The sequence below is a fragment of the Sciurus carolinensis genome, chromosome 3 (genome assembly GCF_902686445.1).
Source record: "Sciurus carolinensis chromosome 3, mSciCar1.2, whole genome shotgun sequence".
Lineage (NCBI taxonomy): Eukaryota > Metazoa > Chordata > Mammalia > Rodentia > Sciuridae > Sciurus > Sciurus carolinensis.
Window position 1 is genome coordinate 20,665,351 of NC_062215.1, and position 17,795 is coordinate 20,683,145.

At 56.2% G+C, this 17,795-nt stretch overlaps 2 protein-coding genes across 2 annotated transcripts; one reads left to right on the top strand and one right to left on the bottom strand.

The window, feature by feature from the left end:
* Positions 1-1,926: 1,926 nt before the first annotated feature.
* On the bottom strand, positions 1,927-10,279 carry Fkbp10 (FKBP prolyl isomerase 10). Its single transcript, XM_047545534.1, has 10 exons — positions 9,809-10,279; positions 6,593-6,738; positions 6,077-6,266; positions 5,842-5,987; positions 5,300-5,489; positions 5,044-5,189; positions 4,278-4,470; positions 3,646-3,788; positions 3,325-3,488; positions 1,927-3,071 (listed from the first exon to the last, which is right to left on the bottom strand). The coding sequence occupies exons 1-10, from the start codon at positions 10,048-10,050 to the stop codon at positions 2,886-2,888; spliced, it is 1,746 nt and encodes a 581-aa protein (XP_047401490.1). The 5' UTR covers positions 10,051-10,279; the 3' UTR covers positions 1,927-2,885.
* Positions 10,280-11,108: 829 nt separating this feature from the next.
* On the top strand, positions 11,109-17,439 carry P3h4 (prolyl 3-hydroxylase family member 4 (inactive)). Its single transcript, XM_047545428.1, has 8 exons — positions 11,109-11,639; positions 11,770-11,922; positions 12,053-12,224; positions 13,166-13,294; positions 14,171-14,316; positions 14,946-15,029; positions 16,627-16,771; positions 17,039-17,439. The coding sequence occupies exons 1-8, from the start codon at positions 11,163-11,165 to the stop codon at positions 17,059-17,061; spliced, it is 1,329 nt and encodes a 442-aa protein (XP_047401384.1). The 5' UTR covers positions 11,109-11,162; the 3' UTR covers positions 17,062-17,439.
* The last annotated feature ends 356 nt before the right edge of the window (positions 17,440-17,795 follow it).

The window sequence follows — 17,795 nt, forward strand, 5'->3', positions numbered from 1 at the left end:
GGCACGGTGGTGCGCACCTGTAATCCTAGCAACGGGCAGGAGGATAGCAAGTTTGAGGCCAACCTCAGCAATTTAGGAAGACCCTGTCTCAAGATGAATGTAAAAAGGGCTGGACCTGTGGCTTAATGTTGGAGCACCCCAGGGTCAATCCCTGGTACTGAAAAAAACAACAGTGATCATTCACACACGCTCCTGTGAGAAGCTGGCTGTTGGAAGTTACGTTTTCCAGGAGATTCCAAGGGGAAGGTGACATAGGGATGCTGAGTGCCTGCTGGGTGGCAGGCACCATTCTGGGTGCCTGGATGCCTCACATTTAATCCTCACAGTGACCCTACAGTAGATGGAGTTCCTTCCATTTGCAGATGGCTTATCCTTGATGGCTCAAGGATGAATAATTTGCCCAAATTCCATAGCTAGGAACCAGAGCCAGGGTTTAAGTGTTTCTTACCAAAGTCTGTGTCCATCTACATTTCTCTGCTTCAGTATCGGGCTGTCCTGCTAGGTTTAGAGGGGAAGGACTAGCCAGGCGTGGGGGTGCACGCATGGAATCCCAGTGACTCAGGAGACTGAGGCAGGAGGATTGTGAAGCCAGACACAGCAGTAGCGAGGCACTAAGCATCTCAGTGAGACCCTGTCTCTAAATAAAATACAAAATAGAGCTGGGGATATGACTCAGTGGTTGAGTGCCCCTGAGTTCAATCCCTGGTATCAGAAAAAAAAAAAAAAGAGGGGAAAGACTAACATCTGACAGTGGGTCTGTAAACACTGTCAGATCGTAGACACTTTCTGGATACTTTGGGGTCAGAGAGTATCAGTCACTAGCCTTGGGCAACTATCAGGTTTCTCAAAATACCAGGTGTGGGCACATGTGGTAGCACATGCCTTAATTCTAGCGACTGACTCAGGAGGCTGAGGCAGAAGGATCACAAGTTTGAGGCTAGCCTTGGCAATTTTGCAAAACTCTTGTCAAAAAAAAGGACTGGGAATGTAGCTTAGTGGTGAAACACCCGTGGGTTCAATTCCCAGTAACGACCACAATAATAATAGGGTTGGGATTGTAGCTTAGTGGTAAAGTGCCCCTTAGTTCAATTCCTAGTACCAAAAGAAAAGACTCTGGGTGTGTCAGTCAGTTTTCCATTACTATAACAAAATATCTGAGAAAATCAACTTAAAAAGACAAAAGGTTTATTTTGGCTATAGTTTAGAAGGTTTCAGTCTATGACCAATTGGCCACGTTGCTTTGGGTCTGTGGTGGCATAGCACATCATGGTGGGAATGCATATGAAGGTGTCCCGTTCAACTCATGTGAATGGTGGTAAGCAGAGACCAGTGTCCCACAGTCCCCTTCAAAGGCACATTTTCAGTGACCTAAAACCTCCCACTTGGCCTGAACTCTTAAGGCTCCACCAACTTCTAGTAATGCTAGGGGCTGGGGACCAAGTCTTTAGCACATTGGTCTTTTGGGGGAGACATTCTAGAACCATAGCACTTGACAAGAAGTTGGCACTTTACGGTGACATTTTGGCATGTGAGCCCTGTTGATTTTCTTTCCAGTCCCACCCTGTTCTCGGAAGACTTGGGTCGCCTCCATTACAGCAGGCAGAATCCAGGCAGGTCAGCGAGGGCAGATGGCCTGGGCTGGCAGCTGAAGCGGCTCCCTCCAGGACCCCGTGGAGATCTGAACTCAATTCTCTTTCCTCTGGCAAGAAGGAGGAGAACGGGCTGGCGGTAATGGCCGTGGGCCAAAAGCAGGGAGCGGTGGGAGTATCACAGGATGGGAAATTAGGCGAAAAAGTAACCCAGTCTGTGTGGTTCAGTCTAGTCCTCAAGCTTTGCAGGTTATTTGAGGTCGGGGACTGTCTTTTCCATTTAGCTGGGACAATGAGGGGACAAGGATCATCTCTCCATGCCTCCCCTGCAGGCCCCTCTCCTCTCGACATCCACCCTCAGTGGCCCAGGGCTCCCTGTCCATGGTGAAGCCCCCCAGTTAGGCCTGGAGAGGAAGGGACTCTCCGGGAGCGGGGAGCCCTACCTAGGGGCACCGTCTGGAGCTAGTGAGGCCAGCGCAACAGCCGGGTTTGATTCTTCTTTCTACCCCAAACTTTAGGTCAGAAGTCTTCTCCCCACAGGCCCCCAAAAGACCAGCTCCTAAGGCATGGTTTTATCTTTTATTTGACACAAAGGGAAAAAGGGATCGGGCACCAGGTGGGCCTTTTGAGTGGGCAGAGCTGCGCCCACTCCCTCCCACCCCTCCGCCCCCAGTTAGCACCAAAGACTTCCAGAGCCCCAGAGCCCCTTTAAGCAGGTTTTGCCACACAGCCTGTCTTTTCCTCAGTTTGAAAGGAGCCACCTTTGGGGCAAAGCCCAGCCCTGGCCTCCAGCTGGTGGAACAGGGCGAGGAGGGCCGGAGGTCGGTGCCGGAGGATGACCTTCCTGGAGGATGACCTTCTGAGGAGCAGCGGAACTGGAGGCAGCTGAGAGGCCTCCCGACCCAAGCTCCAGGGGAGCTGCCATGACAAGGGATGGGGTGGGACAGTGAGGGACAGTACATGGCCAGGGCAAGGGAGAGGCGATAAAGACACGAGGAGCTCGGACAGGAGGTGTGGGCGGGCCAGCAATGACCCGGCCAGCCTCTGTCCCCAAACTGGCTTTGTAACTCCAAAGCCTTAGGGAGGGGTTGGGGTCAGAAGAGAAAAGTGGTACAGAGGTCTGTTCAGTGGATTTTAACCTGGGGCTGGTGGGAGAGCAGAGTGGGCTCCTCTCACACTCCCACAGTGGCCCTGAGTTGTCCCAGTCGAAGGAGGGACTGTGGGCAGGCCAGTCCCTCTGCCACTGTAGCCCAGCAGGGGCCTTTGGTCTGAGGCCAGGCCCAGGCTCCCTGCCGGTCAGAGCTCCTCATGGACCCGCTCCTGGTCCTCATCCGACTTCAGCTTGAGCTCCTCAGCCGTGATCTTGCCATCCTGGTTGCGGTCCTGATTCTGGAACATGTCCCCGATGGTTTTCTCAGGATCCTGCCCAGGCATGAGGCGGCCTTTGCCTTCATTCACTTGCGCCTTGATGAAGGAGGAGAACTGGGGAGGAGAGAGCCAGGGAGGACAGGGGGCGAGGTCAGGGAGTGGCTGCGGATGGCCTTGGGCAGGGAGGAGGGCAGCTTTCTCCTCCCCCGACCCCAGCCCTGCCCCCTCCCCAATTCAGGAAGGCCTGGGAGAGGACAGGAGCTGGAGTGCAGCCCGGGGGACAGTCCATCCGCCACAGCCGGCTGGGGCAGGTGAGCTCTGTGCCCTCACTAGACGCACCATGAGTGTGACTGAGCTCCTGACCCACCTCCTCTGGGGGGACCTCTCCATCTTTGTTGAGGTCCATGTCTTCAAAGAGGCTGGTGGGAGGGTCCTTGTGCCACACAAACAGGTAGCCCGTGGGCAGCCCGTCCTCCCGGGACACCAGTTCCACCTCAAACAGCAACACGGCGCTGCCAGGAACCCCCCGGGCTGGAGGGTGGGAGAGGGGAGTGGAGAAAGGTCCCTCTCAGGCCAGGCTGTGCTCAGTTTCCCTCCGTGGGACCTGGAGAGCGGCCGTGGGGCGAGAGCTTCCCTAACCGCCCACCAGCCACCGCGGCCTGCGACGGGCCCCAGCCTCTGCCCTCACCTCCACTCTCCCCGTGAGCCAGGTGCGGAGGCACCACCAGCTGCCGCCTCTCTCCCACACACATGCCCTGCAGGCCTGTGTCCAGACCCTCGATCACCTTGTTGGCCCCCAGGGTGGCCTCCTGGGGGGCCCCGAAGTCATGGCTAGGGGAAGTAGAGTCCCAGGTTAGCGTCAGTCCTCGTCCCCTGCCAGTCTGCACCCCATTTTCCCCAAAGTAGGTCCAGGACAAGCCCTCCATTCCAGAGTCGCTCCTGGTGCCCACCCACCAGCAGAGTGCAGGGGTCCCCACTGCCCCTAGGATGGCCCGGAGGCTCCTCCTCTCCCTCCCCCAGACAAAGACCTCCTGCCAGCCTCACCACCCCTGCCCCTGTGGAGCGACAAATCTCATCTTCCACGGGGTGCGACTCAGTAGCTTGCCTAGCATGTGCAAGGCCCTGCGTTCAATCCCCGGTACCAAAAGTAAATAATAATAAAGTAAAACAAATCTCATCTCCCACGGCTCCTGACGCTCACTGGAGGAAGCAAGAGACGTCACCACCGAGAGCGAGGAGCTGGAGGCAGGGGTGCGGCTGGAGCGCCGCCCACGCCTGTGCCCACCCGCCTGCCCAGCCCTGGCCCTGCCCGGGACCCACGAGGAGAAGAGCCTGGTGCCATCCAGCAGGGAGCAGTTGTAGTGGTAGCGAATAAAGTCCCCAAGCTTGGAGGTCTCGTTGCAGCTCTCAGGGGGCCGGGACAGTGTCTTGATTTCCACTGGATCCGCAGGGTTGTGGAAGTCGATGACGTGCACGTCGAAGATGAGCACAGCAGAGCCAGGGATCTTGTCTCCTGAGGCCGGACCGGGAGGCGGTCAGCTCCGGGCTCTAGGAGGGGCTGCTCACCATCTCCTTGGGGCCCAGGCTCAACACACCTTCCCCACCCTGGGGAGTCAGTGGGGGCCAGACCCATGTTTGTCCTGAGTCGATGCTTCCTCTATGCTGCTGTTGGGTGTTGGGGTGAGGGGCAGGGAGCAGGAAGGAAAGCCCTTTTCCACTGCGGCTTTGCAAGCTCCCTAGAATCCACAGGATTAGGCCCATTTTACAGGTGAGAACACTGAGGCTTCCAGCACTGCTGGGTCTCCAATCCAGGCCCCTGTGCTTCCTGGGGCTCTGCTGGGTCTGTTCTTCCATAAAGCCACCCTCTGACCCCAAACTTAGGAGTTGGGTCCCCTTTCCACGATGAGAGGGGGCAGTGGGGACTGCCTGGAGGAAGTGGATGGGATCTGGTGATCGGCCATAAATAAATGCGTTTCTGTCATGAGAGGGGGAATGGAGGCTGTGCCCCTTAGCGGGGAGAGGAGACGGGCCACAGCAGGCAGCTCGGAGCAGTGTGTGGGGGGTGGTGCCTTGGGAACAACCTTACCAGTTCCGTTCTCCCCATAGGCGAGGTGTGGGGGGATGGTGACCCTCCGGCGCTCCCCTATGCACACGCCCTGCAGCCCCTGGTCCATCCCAGGGATGATGTAGCCCTGCCCGATATAGGTATTGTAGGTGTGGTTGCGGGAGTAGCTGCAATAGAAGGCAGGGAGGGCCAGGGAGGGAGTCAAAGGGACCCGACCCCTTCCAGGTAGCCAGAGTGACCTCCTGGCCCCCACCTCCCTCCTCAGATCCCTTCTGACCTGGAATCAAAGAGGGTGCCGTCCATCAGGGACCCATTGTAGTGGTAACGCATGAAGTCCCCCGCCTTGGCTCTCCGGACACAGCCGGGGGGCAGCTCCAGCGTCTCCAGCTGGACGGTGTCCTTCGGGTTGTGGACATCGATCAGTAGGACATGGAAGACCAGGGAGGCCTGCGGGGGGATCACAGTCCCTGGGGAGGGGATAGGGCTTGAACCATACAAGTGGGCAGCAAACTGAGGCTTAGGCAGGCCTAAGTGGGCACCATGCTTTCCTAAGCCCTTCTCTTCCCTCTGTGGCCATTGCTTGTTCCTTCTACTGAGCTGGGTTTTCTCCAAAGCCACCATCAGCCTACACTGAGTCTTTTTGTGAATCAGAATAAAGCAGCCCTTCTGCTAGAACCATCACCAAGGGTTAGATCTCCTCCCTACTTCCCTCCTTGGCTGGCTGGCCTGGTGTGGTGTAGTACACAACCTGAACCACTGTATGTGGAGCCCTGTTCTCCCTCTTCTGGAGAATTCTCCCAAGCCGCTCTCTGCCCTTACCGTAGCCTTTCTCGCCATAGGCCAGGAATGGAGGGATGATGATCTTCCTCCTCTCACCAGGACACATGCTCAGCAGCCCTTGGTCCATGCCCTTGATCAGCCAACCAGAGCCCACGTAGGTGTCATAAGTACCGCCCCTGCTGTAGCTGCAGAAAACCAGGTAGAGGTGGTGCTGCCGGGGTGAGGGGCAGGAAGGGCCGTCTCCAGTGCCTCAGGGTCACCTCCTGGCCCCTACCTGGTGTCGAAGGGGGTGCCATCCAGCAGAGTGCCGTTGTAGTGGTAGCGGACAAAATCGCTGTCCTGCACCATGCGGGGGCAGTGGGGCGGGCGAAGCAAGGTGCTCACTTGGACCGTGTCGGCCTTGTTCCACACATCCAGCAGGACCACGTCGAAGTAGAGGGTAGAGTCCGGGGGAATGAGCCCCGCTGTGGGGCAGAGGCCGGAGCTCGCGATGTTGCAGCCCCAGGGAGGGGGCAGGTCTGGGAGTCCAGCCGCGCCTCCCCGGCCCCCAGAGTCCCTCCTTCCTTCCAAGCCCTGCTCCCACCCAGGGCCCCAGTTTCCCTCTCCTGTCATCCCGAGGCATCGACGGAAACCCTGGGCACAGAGCTGCCGCTCTTCAGATTGAGTGCAGTGTGACCTTGGCCAAGCCACTCCCTAGCTGGACTTCAGATTTCTGACCCCGGGGTCCTGGATTCTGCTTCCTGGCCTCCCCCTCCCCGTGCCTGTGCCCCACCCGCCCCGATTCTCTCACCCACACCAATGCTGCCATAGGCCAGGTGGGGGGGCACGATGAGCCGTCGCCGCTCGTTGACACACATGCCCATGAGGCCTCGGTCCATGCCAGTGATGAGGCGCCCCACACCCACCACGATGGCTACCAAGGTGCTGCGGTCATAGCTGGGGGCAGGGAGGGAACAATAGGATACATTGACCTCAGGCGTGCACAGGCGAGGGTGCACAGCCACACAGTTCCCTCGGCTCGTGGTCCCATACATGAACAGAATTGTGTACCCACATGCACGATGTCCCCTCCCCATACACAGGGTGGACACACACGTGCTCCTCACGTAAGACCTCTCCAGGTCTTCCAAGGCCAGCATGCCACCTGGAAAATACCTGAGGGTCTTTTATTCCCCCTGGGTGTGGAGTGGTGTACAGACCTATCTGCGACTTGTGTTTGCTGACGGTAACAGAGCAGCGAGTTCAGCATGGAGGGCAGAGGAGCATTTATTGAGCACTTACTATATGCCACAGGTTCTTGCTTAAGTTGCCAGATTAAATGCTTGGCCCTTTACACTCACTGTTTTATTGAATTCTTGCTCTGTGAGGTGGGCATAATTGTTTTCAATTTTCTTTCTTTTGGGGTGGGCATTGGGAATCAAACCTACGGGTGCTTTGAGCTAAATCCCCAACCCTTTTTATATTTTATTTTGAGACAGGGTCTCCCTAAGTTGCCAGCACTTTGCTAAATTGCTGAGGCTGGCCTTGAACTTGCAATCCTCCTAACTTAGTCTCCTGAGTTGCTGGAATTACAGGCGTACACCACCATGCTCAGATGTTTTCACTTATCTTAAAAGAAAAAGTAAGACCTGAGAAAATAAAAGCCTTGTCCAAGGTCACACAGCTAGGATGTGATCTGTTGAGGTCCAAGACCCGTATCTTTGCCACTGTACCATAGATTCTCCAAAAGAAAGGAGGATAAGCAGAGCTGACCAGAGGTGGGATGGGAATTGGTTTCAAATTTTGAAAAGGCCTATTTTTAAATGACTATGATTTATATCTATTTTCAGTTATATACTTAAAATTTTTTTAGAGGTAAAGGGAGGATGGGAAATTTTTATTTTGATCAAAGGGGGCCATGGATTAAGAAAATCTTCCAAGTCTGCTGGACGCAGTGGCTCATACCATTACTTCGGGGAGGCTGAGCCAGGAGGACTGAAAGCTCAAGATTGACCAGTACGAAAAAAAAAAAAAAAAAAAAAAAAAAGATTGACCAGTACAATTCAGCAAGATAGGGCTAGGGATGTAGCACAGTGGTAAAGAACCTGGGCTCAATTCCCAGTACTGGAAAAAAAAAAACAAAAAAAAAACCAACAGTTTTCCAAGCCAGGCATGGTAGTGCACACCTGTAATCCCAGTTATTCAGGATGCAGAGACAGGAGGCTCAAAAGTTCAAGGCCAACCTGGGGAACTTAGGGAGACCCTGCCTCCAAAAACAAACAAACAAACAAATAAAAAAGGGTCAGGGATAAGCTCAGTGGTAGAGCAGCCCTGGGTTCAATTCCCAATTCAAAAAAAGGAGGAAGAGAAAGCAAGAAAAAGGTTTCTGAGCGGTGCTCAACACTTGTGAACTGGGCCCTAGCCAGGCTCCCAGAGTTTGCCAGGGAAGCAGCCCCCCACTTCAGCCCCTCCCCCACTCCTGGCTGTCAAGGGCTCAGGGCTGAGCCTACACCTTGCTTTGCCCTCTGAGCAGGTTTTTAGTCTGGTCTGTTTCCCTCACAGTGCTGAAAAGAAGGCCCAAGCTCTGCGCAAAGTTTCTAAAGTTAAACAGCTTCAGGGCATGTGGTTTCTCGCAGTTAAGGTTAATCTGTATTGTGTGGGTTTTTTTTTTTTTTTTTGGTACTGGGGCTTGAACCCAGGGGCACTCTACCACTGCACCACATCCCCAGTTAGTTTTGTTTTTCATTTTGACACAGGTTCTTGCTTAAGTTGCTGAGGGTCTCGCTAAGTTGCTAAGGCTGGTCCTGAACTTGAGATCCTCCTGCCTCAGCCTCCCAAACTCCTGGGATTACAGGCAAGCACCACTGTGCCTGGCTGTTAATGTGCATTGAAGTCATACGGACTTTAGGTATTAGGAGAAGCCCACTGTCACCATCTGGTCTGAATATCACCTTATGAAGGAGACACTGTTCTTATCTCCATTTCTCAGAAGTGAAGCTTTAAAAGACAGAATTCCTTATCCAACATTGTGGTCTAGATTTGAACCAGGGTCTTAAACTCTGAAGTTCAGGTTTTTACCCAATATACTGCCTGCCTCCAAGGTCAAGGTCACTAGTACTCTGTGGCTTAGTGTGTGTTTGGGGAAAGGGCCTAAAGGGGTGACTTCTTTGTGGTGTGGGGCACTGTAGGCGATGGGACCTAAAGTTTACTCGAGAGGCTGGCACACGGCCTGCCCTGACCTCCCTACTACCACCAAAAGTGGACTTTGGTTGGGAAGGCTGAGGTCATACCAGAAGCCTGTCATTCAAACTCTAAGACTGGCAAGATGGGTGGCAACACTGGTCTGGTAGAACTAAGATGGAGGAGCTGGGGGTTCAGGTTCCAGGAGGCCCAGAGAGACATGAAAACCCTCCACGGTGCCCAGGGTGGCATGGCTGACCATGTGACACGTGGACAGAACAGATCATGGCACCTAGAACCATCCTACTGTCTTGTTTTAATGCCCACCCGGCTTTATCCCTGCCCCAGTTCCTGAACGCTTCCATCCCTCCAAATAAAAAAAGGTTTATTCTCTCTTCTCTAACCACAAAAGCAAAGAAAACTGAATGTGGAACCAGGTAGGGGCCTGGGTGGGAGGAAAGGCAGGGGGTCCCCTTATGAGAGACCACACCAGGGTTCACATGCTCCTCCAGCCATTCCCTCCCCCCAACATTGCAGACCAGAGCACCCTCATCAATGGTAGGTAAACGGAGCAGTTCAACTTGATCATCAAGTACATTGGGGGACATGGAGAGCTTCTGTGAAAAAGAACTGGGGTCCTTTGCAAGATGAAGGCTTAGGATTTGAGGCAGGGCTTATCTTTGAGGAGATGGATGCTTGGGAGCCCCTGCCCCACTGTTTGGGTTGAGGGGATCATGAAGCCAATACCCTGATGCAGAGCTTGAAAGGGGAAACAAAGAAACCCCAGGGGCCCAGGAGCTGGGGCTCAGGAAAGACATGAGGAAAACTGGGACACCCAACCCTTTACCTCGAGTCAAACTTCTTGCCGTCCTCGAAAGTGCCATTGTAGTGGTAGCGTACAAAATCCCCCATCTGCACCTCCCGGGGACAGGACCTGGGAATGTGGTACCTCTCGATGACCACATCTTCCAGGGGGCCCCCGGCGGGGCTGGCGCGGCTCAGCCCCCTCCCCAAGGCCTGCAGCAACAGCAGCAATTGCAGCAGGGAGAGCCGGCAGAAGGTGTGGCTGGGGGACCCCGCGGGGAACATGGTGCCCGAGCAAGGCCAGCGGGCAGTGAGGGCGAATGAGGGAACGAAGGAACTGCAGCCGCCAACCTCCTTCCACCTCCTCCGAGAGCTGGCTCCCCCTCTTCCGTCCTTCCCCACCCCCGCCCTGGCTGGTCCACGTGGAATGGGGGCTGGGGAGACTGAGCTGGCCGGGCGGGGTGGCAGTGGCGGTGGACTAGGGGGAGGGGGGCAAGGCCGAGAGTTTAGCGTCCTAGGAATCCGCCACAGGAACTCCGGATCCTCCTCCTCCCATCTCCCATCTCCACTGGGGCCTAGTGGGGAAGGAGGTTCGGGAAAGATGAGAAGTCTGAGTGGACTCAAAAAAAAAAAAAAAAAAAGAAGAAGAAAAAGTAAAGTTCAGTGTCTTTTTTCCAGAGCTCCCGGGTCCTAAAGCCAGGCCGAGAAGTCCCTAGCTTCTTTTGCTGACATCCTCAAATTTAGGCCCCACCGGGTGGGTGGAGAGGCCTGGAATCTGGGGAGCATTTCAGTGCTTCCCCCACCCCAACCGTCCTCCAAGGGAGGCTTCTCTGGAAAGCAGTTTTGTCCTAAAAAAGCTAGACTGTAAGGACTTTGTCACACGGATGGAGCTCCATCGAATAGGTGGGGGTAGCGGTGGAAGGTGTGAAGGGTAAACCCAGGGGTGTGACTCCCGACGCGGGAGGGGGTGAGGACATTGGAGGGTGCAGAAAGGGCCCTAGGAGGGAAGACCAGGTTCCTGGGCTTCACTCTGAGTCTGGGCAGAGTACAGGGAGGTGGCACCTCCCTCCGCTTCTACATCTTAAGGTGGGGGCGTTGTGTGTGGGAGGAGGAGGGCTTTCTGGGCGCCCCTCTCTGGTGCAAAGCGTAGCGCTACCCATCAGCACACCGTCTGCCAAGGGAAGACCCCAAGGGCAGGAGATCGGGCCAACATAGCGGACTCAGGACACGATTGGACCCTCCGAAAAAGGGGGGGGGGACACGACCCCGCCCCCCCCGCCTTCCTCCTCTGGATGCGGGGCGCTAAGACCCAGCAGGCACACCGTGGGGCCCGGGCCCATCAGCTGCCCGCGGGGCCAGGCGCTCTCTGCTCGGGGAGCCCGGGGCGCGGCGGGGGCATGGCTCGGGCGGCGTGGGGACTGCTGTGGCTGCTGCTGGGCAGCGCCGGGGCGCAGTACGAGAAGTACAGCTTCCGGGGCTTCCCGCCTGAGGATCTGATGCCGCTGGCCGCGGCCTACAGCCACGCTCTAGAGCAGTACGAGGGCGAGAGCTGGCGCGAGAGCGCGCGCTACCTGGAGGCGGCGCTGCGGCTGCACCGGCTGCTGCGCGACAGCGAGGCCTTCTGCCACGCCAACTGCAGCGGCCCGGCGTCGCCCGCCGCCTCGCAGCACCGGCCCGCGCCCGGCCCCGACGGCGGCGGCGAGGACTGGGCGCGCGAGCTGCGGCTCTTCGGCCACGTCCTGGAACGTGCCGCCTGTCTGCGGCGCTGCAAGCGGACGCTGCCTGCCTTCCAGGTGCCCTACCCTCCTCGCCAGCTGCTGCGCGACTTTCAGAGCCGTCTGCCCTACCAGTACCTGCATTATGCACTCTTCAAGGTGGGCGTCCGCCGGGCCGTCCCGGCTGCCCGCAGGAGCCTGGGCTCTCCCAGGGCGCAGCGACCCCGCTGTACGCCCAGGGCGGCCGGCTCGGGCACCACTGACCCGCTGTTCTCCACACCCTCACCAGGCTAACCGGCTGGAGAAGGCGGTCGCCGCAGCCTACACCTTCCTCCAGAGGAACCCGAAGCACGAGCTGACCGCCAAGTATCTCAGCTATTACCGGGGGATGCTGGACGTCGCCGATGAGTCCCTTACGGACCTAGAGGCCCAGCCCTATGAGGTGGGGTGGAGGGGGAGCGGGAGGGGTCACCCTAACGCTGTCTGCTGCACCCGTGCACCGCTGGTAGAACGTGTAGAGAGAGGAAGGCAGATGTTGGGTTCCCCTGACTACCCTGCCATGCTCCCCGCAGGCGGTGTTCCTCCGGGCTGTGAAGCTCTACAACAGTGGGGACTTCCGCAGCAGCGCCGAGGACATGGAGCGGGCCCTGGCCGAATACCTGGCCGTTTTTGCCCGGTGTCTGGCTGGCTGTGAGGGAGCCCAGGAGCAGGTGGACTTCAAGGACTTCTACCCAGCCATAGCAGGTATCTCCCACCCAGACGCCTGTAGGCATCCCTCGCACCACGTGACTTGCTTTCCAGAACGCCTAAGGTCTCTTAACACAAATGCTCATTAGTACACATTAATGGAGCAGCTACTAAAGTGCTCAGGGTAGCTGGATGTGATGACCACACACTTGTAATGCCATTGCTAGGAGGGTGAGGCAGGAAGATTGCAAGTTTGAAACCAGCCTCAGCAATTTGGTGAGGTTAATAGGTCATTTAGGATGACCCTGTCTCAAAATAAAAAATAAAAAAGGCTGGGAATGTAGCTCAGTGATTAAGCACCCCACTGGGGGTGGGGTAAAAAGAAGAAAAGAAAGAAAGAAAAGGTTCATAAGCTGAACAGGAATAAGACATTTCCTTAGCTCTCAGAAGCTTTCAATCTGCTGAGATGCAGAGGGCTGGGTACAGAGGGCTTAGTCAGGAATGTCCAACGTGCTGGGCATGGGTGCAGAGAGGCAGTGACATCTCAGAAGGGTCTGGAAATGTTGGGTTCGCAGGCCTTTCAGATAGAGGGCAATGCAGGCTGGAAGATGCCCAGCAGATACCCGGCAGGTGTGTGCAGAAAGAAATTGGGGTGAGAAATCACACCTCATCAGTGGATCCCTAACTCTGAGGTCCCTCAAACAGGGGAGGATAGGACTGTTCTTAGCGTCTCTGTATGGGCTTTGGTCCTGTCCAAACCTCACCTGCCATTCTCCAGGCTCGGGGTGGGATTTGGGGTAAGGGTAGTAAGTAGTACCCAGCCTGGACTCATTCTGTACGCCAGGCATGTTCACCAATTCATTATCTCATGCCCTTGCAGCAACAGGGCAGCTCTGGAGAGGGAAACGGGCTCAGGAGGTGGAGCTGGGTTCTGAAGTCTTCCCCCGCAGTGGGATGCAGTTGCTTACCTAGCTCCTCACTGCTGCCTCCACCCCCAGATCTCTTTGCAGAGTCTCTGCAGTGCAAGGTGGACTGTGAGACCAATTTGACCCCCAACGTGGGTGGCTACTTCGTGGAAAAGTTCGTGGCCACCATGTATCACTACCTGCAGTTTGCCTACTACAAATGTGAGCCTGCCAGGTGGGCTGGGCAGGGGAGGAAAGGGTGTAGACAGCATTGAGGGGCTTCCTGGAGTCATGGGGAGCTACCCTGCGATTGAAATCCTGGGTGATGGGGAGGAAAGGCTGGGGGTGGTGGGATTTGGGGAGTGAACCCTGGGGGTCTAGGGGGGTGAGAGGCTTCGAGAAGGCAGCCATGGGGTAGAATTAGAGGGCCCCTGGGGTCTTGACTAGGTAGCCAGCCAATACTAAGCACTGGCCAGCTGGTAAAACCCTAATTGCACTTGACCCTTTTACTAATCCCATGCAGCTGGCATTACTGAACCCATTTTTCAGATGAAGAATGGAGGCTCACAGAGGGCACGGGGCTATTAGTTCCATAACTAATAAAAAGCAGGACCAGGACTTGCAACTCCTCTCACTTGAGAGCAATCCTGCCATTAGCTGGGGCTATAGGGACAACCCTGGGGTTCCTGCAACATGGAAATGCCAAGCCTCAAAGGCAGGGCAGAACAGAGGGGCTCAGGACCAAGGTGCCGGGAGACTCTTCCTGCGGGCAGATAGCAGGAAGGTTAGGGCCTGTGGTTTCCCAGTGCCATCATTCTCCAGTTTGGGGACCTTATCTCGCCTCTCTGTGCCTCAGATTTCTTGTGTGTAAAATGGGAACGAGGCTTAAATGAGTCACATGGGGCCTGGCACCCAGGAAGCGCCCAATACATGCTAGTTTGCATTAGCATTGGGTGGGGTGAGGAACCCAAGAGGCATTCTGGGAGGCAGCTGGGGAGCAGGGGCACTGGACTGAATTGGGAGGGGTGTTGGGTGGGCTAGGTGGGCTGTCCCTCAAGCAAAGCTCTGGGGCCACTCCTCACCCTGTCCTGCCTGCAGTGAATGACGTGCGCCAGGCTGCCCGCAGCGCTGCCAGCTACATGCTCTTCGACCCCAAGGACAGCGTCATGCAGCAGAACCTGGTGTACTACCGCTTCCACCGGGCACGCTGGGGCCTGGAAGAGGAGGACTTCCAGCCCCGGGAGGTGGGCACTGCTTTCCGGAAGCACCCGCTGCACATGTGGTTTTGCATTTGATGGAAAAGACCTCTGGCTTCCTTGGAAGACTTAGGATGGGGAGGCGAAAGAATAAATATGGACCACAGTTAAAGCCTGGGGTTCAAAGCCCAGCCCTACAGCTGGGTGGTCCTGGGAACATCGCTGACCCTTTCGGAATCTGCTGCCTCCCTTGCAAACTGGGAGTGGTACCATCTACCTTGGTAGCACAGTGTCCAGGGTGTGGGGGGGATGAAATCACAGGACCATAGCTGCCTGCTCCCTCCCGCCTTCATGACCCTCGCTGCTGGCATCCTTCTTCCTCCTCAGGGACCCCCTAGGCTGAGCCAACTGAGGAAACCCCGGGAATCTAGGGCAAGGCTGGCACACATGGGGCATGTGGTGGCACGCCTGCTTTCCTTGTCAGTGGCAGACACTGCTAGTGGCTTTAGGCAGGCTGCCTCTGGAGCCCTCAGAATCCTTAACTCAGCAAATAGCTACAATTATTTGATCAGCACGTGTTCCCAGATCCTTGAGCTAGAAAAGCGCCAGGGGGCCCAGATCCTGGGAGCCCTATCTCCCTGCTATCCCACTCGCCCTCTGCCCCTTCCTCCTTCCAGGAGGCCACCCTCTACCACAACCAGACTGCCGAGCTGTGGGAGCTGCTGGAGTTCACACACATGTACCTGCAGTCAGATGACGAGGTGAGGGGCCCCTCCCCTCCAGGCTGGATTCCCTCAGGGACGCCCTGGAGCCTTTTCCTGGGGCTACCACATGTGACAGAGCTCAGCCGCAGCTGTCATGAAGCAGGAGAAGTTAGCCTGTCCCTTATCTGTACTCTTTTTTTTCTGCCCCCTCCATGTTCCCATTGTCCCTTCTATACCTGTCCCAGGCCTGGAAGCTCTTGCTTCATGTCCTGGCTCTCTTCTGGGCTTGCACTACCTACTCTGACCCTCCCCAGCCACACAGCCTAGACTTGGCATTATTATTATTATTATTATTATTATTATTATTATTATTATTATTTTATTACGGGGCTGGGGATATAGCTCAGTTGGTAGAGTGCTTGCCTTGCATGCACAAGGCTGGATTTGATCCCCAGCACCACACCAAAAAAAAATTTTTTATTAGTTGTTGATGAACCTTTATTTATTTGTATGCAGTGCTGAGGATCAAACCCAGTGCCTCACACATGCTAGGCAAGCGCTCTACCACTGGGCCACAACCCCAGCCCCTGGACTTGGAGTTATTTACACAACTAGTCCATCTCCTTCCTGGCCCCGTTCTCCAGGCAGTCTCCAGGATTGTGCTCCTCCAGGACAGGGGACCAGATTATTATTCCTGACTCTGCCATTGTGCCTGGCCCAGGGCTGGTGCTCAGCTCCTGAGTCTAAATGACCCAGTGAATGCCGGATGCCAGGAAGGAGGAGCCACAGTGCATTATGCTGATTCAGAATGACAGTCTGGCAGCCTGACCTTCTCTGAGGTCTTGCTCTGGTGCTTGTTCACTCATCCCTCCTTTGTGTCCGCACCTGCAGTGGGTTGGGCATGGTCTACACCGTCAGCACGGGCTTAGGTGCTGGTCAGACCTGGTTCCGCTGCTTACTGGTTGGCTGGCCTCTGGGCAGTTTTTAGGTAGCTCTCATACTTCTGTTTCTTCATCCCCCCATTGAATGGGGAGAATAATACCCTTAACATTTTGTTGTGGAATTAAACGAGATCAAGTAGTATGTAAAACTCTTAATATAGAGCCTGCACATAGTAGGTGCTCATGAATGGTAGACATTTGGATCGCTTGTGACCTGCTCTTTGCCAGACACCAGGCTTGAGGCTGGGGTAAGTCGATGAAAGGCAGTCCCTTCTCTATGAGATCACGGGGGAGCACAAACTGCTGCTGGAGAGGTCTGCACGGGGCACCCGAGGTGGCTCCCGGTCCAGCCAGGGCCATCAGTCAGCCTCGGCTTCACCCCGAGGCTGACGTCTGGCTTTGGAGCAGCTACCCAGGCCAGGAGAGCAGAAGTGTTCCTGGGAGGACAACAGCAGTGTGCTCACCAGGGTGGTTCTGCTCAAAGAAGGGACTGAGAGGAGGGCAATGGTGATGGACACCCAGTCTCTGCGGGCGGAGTCCCCTTCATGAGCTCAGGGAAGGGCGGACTGGGAATAGGACCCACATGGATGGACCCTCACATCCTTCTTACGTTAGCTCTTGACACTGGGGAGGGAGGTGGCTGGGGACAGGGAGTTCATCTGGGTTTGGGCCTGCTGTGACCCAGTTCCTCCCTGAACCCTGGGTTTCTCTAGATGGAACTGGAGGAGACCGAAGTGACCCCAGAACCCAAGGAACCCCCATCCGACGCTGAGTTTGAGGGGGAAGGTGACTACGAGGAGGGCCTCTATGCTGACTGGTGGCAGGAGCCAGATGCCAAGGGTGATGAGGCTGAGGCTGGTCAGTGCTGGGTCCTGGTAGAGAGGGTGGAGATGCAGCCTGGGGTGGAGGTGGGGGCACATTAACTTACCCCCTGCATTATGGGAGCCAATGGACACCCCCTCTAGGGGCTTCCAGCCTATTAGCAACCCTGGTCCTGGAACTGGAGAGGCTCAACCCCTCCCTATTCCTGGGGAGGCTCAGTCCTGCCTGCCTCACCTCCTGCCAGGATGGCACCTGGCACCTGCTGGAGGTGGGCAGGGCTAAGCCCAACGTTTTCCTTCTCAGAGCCGGAGCCTGAACTGGCATGAAACGGGCGCCACCCCGCACCCATCGGGAGTTTGGGGAGCCTGAACAGCAGCAAGAACTATTTATTAAACATTAAAATGGACACAGCTGCTTGAGCCCCCATCCTGCCCCACCTGTGAGCGATGCTCCCCAGACCCCATCCGGCCTCTTCCGTCTCTGGGCCACAGATGGTGGCGGTGCTGCAGGTTGGCAGAGGTCCTCTTCCTCCCCACTGCTCCCCCAGCCTGGACAGTCTCCTGGAGAAGTGCCAGCTGCTGACCAGAGTCTCAACCTGAGGTGCAGGGGGACAGTGGGGTTATGATGAACACTGGACCAGGAGTCCTGAGCGTTCTGGCACCCTGACACCTGGTGCTTAATAAACGTTTTATTGTTGAATGTGTCGCAGTGCCTGGCGTCCAGTCTCTCTGGGGCTAAGTCGTGAGCTCTCTTCCATGTGCTCCCATCTCCACTTATCTGTATGACGCGGGGTACAGTGTGGTCCTGGCTGGTCCCCTGCACCACCTGGCTCTATGCGAGTGACTTAGCAGCGCATGACCTTAGATCTGCCACCAGGGGGCGTGAGGACACAGGCTTCCCTGAAGTCTCAGGAAGATGATTTCAGATTTCTAAGGGATCACTCCCCGGGCATAGGACAATGTGGGGAGGGGTCCCAAGAACATTCACCTCCAGTTTTTACTACAGAGGTCCCCTAGAGCCAGAGCCAGCATGCCCTTCCCTTCCCTCTGGTCATTCCCCA